This window comes from Solanum stenotomum, chromosome 1, assembly GCF_019186545.1.
Source record: "Solanum stenotomum isolate F172 chromosome 1, ASM1918654v1, whole genome shotgun sequence".
NCBI classification, from domain to species: Eukaryota; Viridiplantae; Streptophyta; class Magnoliopsida; order Solanales; family Solanaceae; genus Solanum; species Solanum stenotomum.
Window position 1 is genome coordinate 96,817,737 of NC_064282.1, and position 2,663 is coordinate 96,820,399.

Sequence of the window (2,663 nt, forward strand, 5' to 3'; positions counted from 1 at the left end):
GTTAGTGGTGATTATAGTTGGTTAAAATGTTGTTTTTTATTTTATAAAAAAATTATGAAAATTTCTCCACACATTTTATATTTAAATTCACAACCCTTTTAATAATCAATATAAGACTCTATTCCCACATAACAACACTTATCCTTCTCATTAAGAAAGATCAATATAGGAAAAGCTACATACTCATTTTGTGGATGAAAATTTTTCAAAAAAGTAAAATAAGTCAAATCCCATTGTTTCACTTCAACTATAAATTGAACTTGTTAATGTTGTTCCATTGTGTGCACATTTTCATCCTATCACCTTCTCTTTTTTCTTTCTCAACTCAATCATTTCCAATGGATATTGATTCCAAAATCCAAGAAAAAAATAGTGTCTTCAACATGTTGTGGAACCAATTCAAGTGGTTTCCAATAAAGTTGATAAACAAAATTAGCAACATTGCTAATAACACAATAAATATTGGAAAAAATGATCCAAGAAAAATTTGGCATGCAACCAAAGTGGGATTATCTCTCACTTTGGTTATATTGTTTTATTATTCATGGCCACTTTATCATAGCTTTGAACAATCAGCCATCATGGCAGTCCTCACAGTAATGGTTGCACTTGAGTATACTGCTGGTAATTTTTCACTACAAAAATAAAATAACTATATAATTAGCTACGAACTTCGATGCTAACTTGACATGTCACTAAATTGTTCATAAGTCATAACTAACATATTTTTTTGATTATCTGACGTTAAATTGGTTCATCGATAAATTTTTATTGTTTAACTACAAAACTTGTCTGTCATAACATAATTTGTTGATTAGAGATTTTGTATGTCGTTGATTCCTATTTTTTTTTCTTTCTAATTTGATGATTTATTTTTTTTTACATTTGATTTTCATGTTAAAGGTTTTTTATTATTTTCAGGTGCAACTATATCAAAGTGCTTAAACATAGCATTTGCTACAGCATTAGGTGTCTCATTAGGGATTGGAGCTAAATATTTAGCTGAGTTTTGTGGAAAAGTAGGGGAGCCTATAATTCTTGGGTTTTTGGTCTTCATTCTAGGTATGATATGCATGCACAATACAATCTTTTTCTCTATTATAAAAAAAATGGAAAAATTCAAAAAAATAAAATAATTGAAAGATAAATAGATATTAAGTCCTTTTTTCATATTAATCAAATCATAAAATTGTTTCACATGACAACAATAGTGTATATGTACATCAAAGTGAGGATCTAGCATACATCTTATAGGTCGACGCAAATTCAATAGCTTTGGTTCAGAATTTATATGAGAAAATTTAATGGACATGTAGAGGAGAAATGTTATCCCCACTTAGATCATCAAGACAAAACAGGAACGACAAATCAATTCATGATAAAAAAAACATATTTTGCATGTTTGTTATATCACGGGTAATTTCAACAATAAATCAGTCTAATGACATATTTTTTTAAATATTGAAGCAAAGACCAATGATATACTAGTATGATATAATTGAGACGTTTTCTGAAAAGTAAAAAGTCAAAATTTTCTATTATAAGTTTATCTAAATTGACCGTACCGCCAATGGTGGAGCCAGAAATTTCATGAAGAGTGTTCAGAAATTACACAATAAAAGCTCTTTTTAAAAAGTGTTGCTAGTGAGATTCAAACACATGTGCACTGGCTCATTCAATGCATCTGAAACCATTGGGCTACAACAGTTTGTTGTGTCAAGGGTGTCCAAAATATATTATTTAATCACTTCGTATATCATTTTACTTGTATATAAATTTTTTTTTCCGATGAAGGGTGTCCAATCTAACCATCACGTAGATCTGCGCGTACCGTAAAATAAAAAAAATTAACTTTAAAATACCGACCCATACCAAATTAATTAGGTATAATAATGGTATAATACTTTTAAAAACCGAAATTACCTAACAGAAGTTTCTAGTACCGTACTATATCATGCATACCATGTCCATCCCTAGTTGAGCTAGAGTATCGAAACTTAACCATATAATTTTTAAATTCTGAATCCGTTTCTGATCACGCAGGTGCTCTAGGTACATTTACAAGATTTTATCCACATATGCAAAGGAGATATGACTATGGATGCATGTTCTCTGTGGCAACATTTAGTTTGGTCACAGTGTCTGGTGACAGTTACTTGGAGTTGGTTAAGCATAGAATATCAACTATTATGGTTAGTGTTGCCACAGTCATGGTTATCTCATTGGTCATTCGACCAGTGTGGGCTGGAAAGGATCTCCATAATCTTATTATTGCAAATCTTGAAAAGCTAGCAAGCTTCTTAGATGGTACGTGAACGTTAAAAACACAGTTAAACTATCTGTTTTTTTAGTTTTATATCTAAATCGCTGAGAGTGTGAGTTATTTCATGCTTAAACTATATATCACTTATTAGTTTGAAAAACACACATCAACTAATATGTATTGTCATGTTAGTGTGTACGCACTCTCTTTTATTTAAAAAATCTTGTCATATGAACAAAAGATTGGCGGGTTTCATTAATGAAAAGAAAAGCAGAGGCCACAGATCCACCTCGACAAAAATAAATAAATTATTAATATTAGTTTAAAGTTAAAAAATAATGTATTACTATCCGTCTGTCTCCACCCCCAACTCCCCACCCCTTAATTTTTATTTTTTTTT

At 30.3% G+C, this 2,663-nt stretch overlaps 1 protein-coding gene across 1 annotated transcript in view; it reads left to right on the forward strand.

The window, feature by feature from the left end:
• The first annotated feature begins 338 nt into the window (after positions 1–338).
• LOC125860057 (aluminum-activated malate transporter 8-like) overlaps positions 339–2,663 on the forward strand; it is a 4,461-nt gene continuing 2,136 nt past the window's right edge. Inside the window, exons 1-3 of the mRNA XM_049539958.1 lie at positions 339–624; positions 922–1,062; positions 2,044–2,307. Of these exons, the coding sequence (XP_049395915.1) occupies positions 339–624; positions 922–1,062; positions 2,044–2,307 (691 nt within the window). The remainder of the gene's footprint in view (positions 625–921; positions 1,063–2,043; positions 2,308–2,663) is intronic.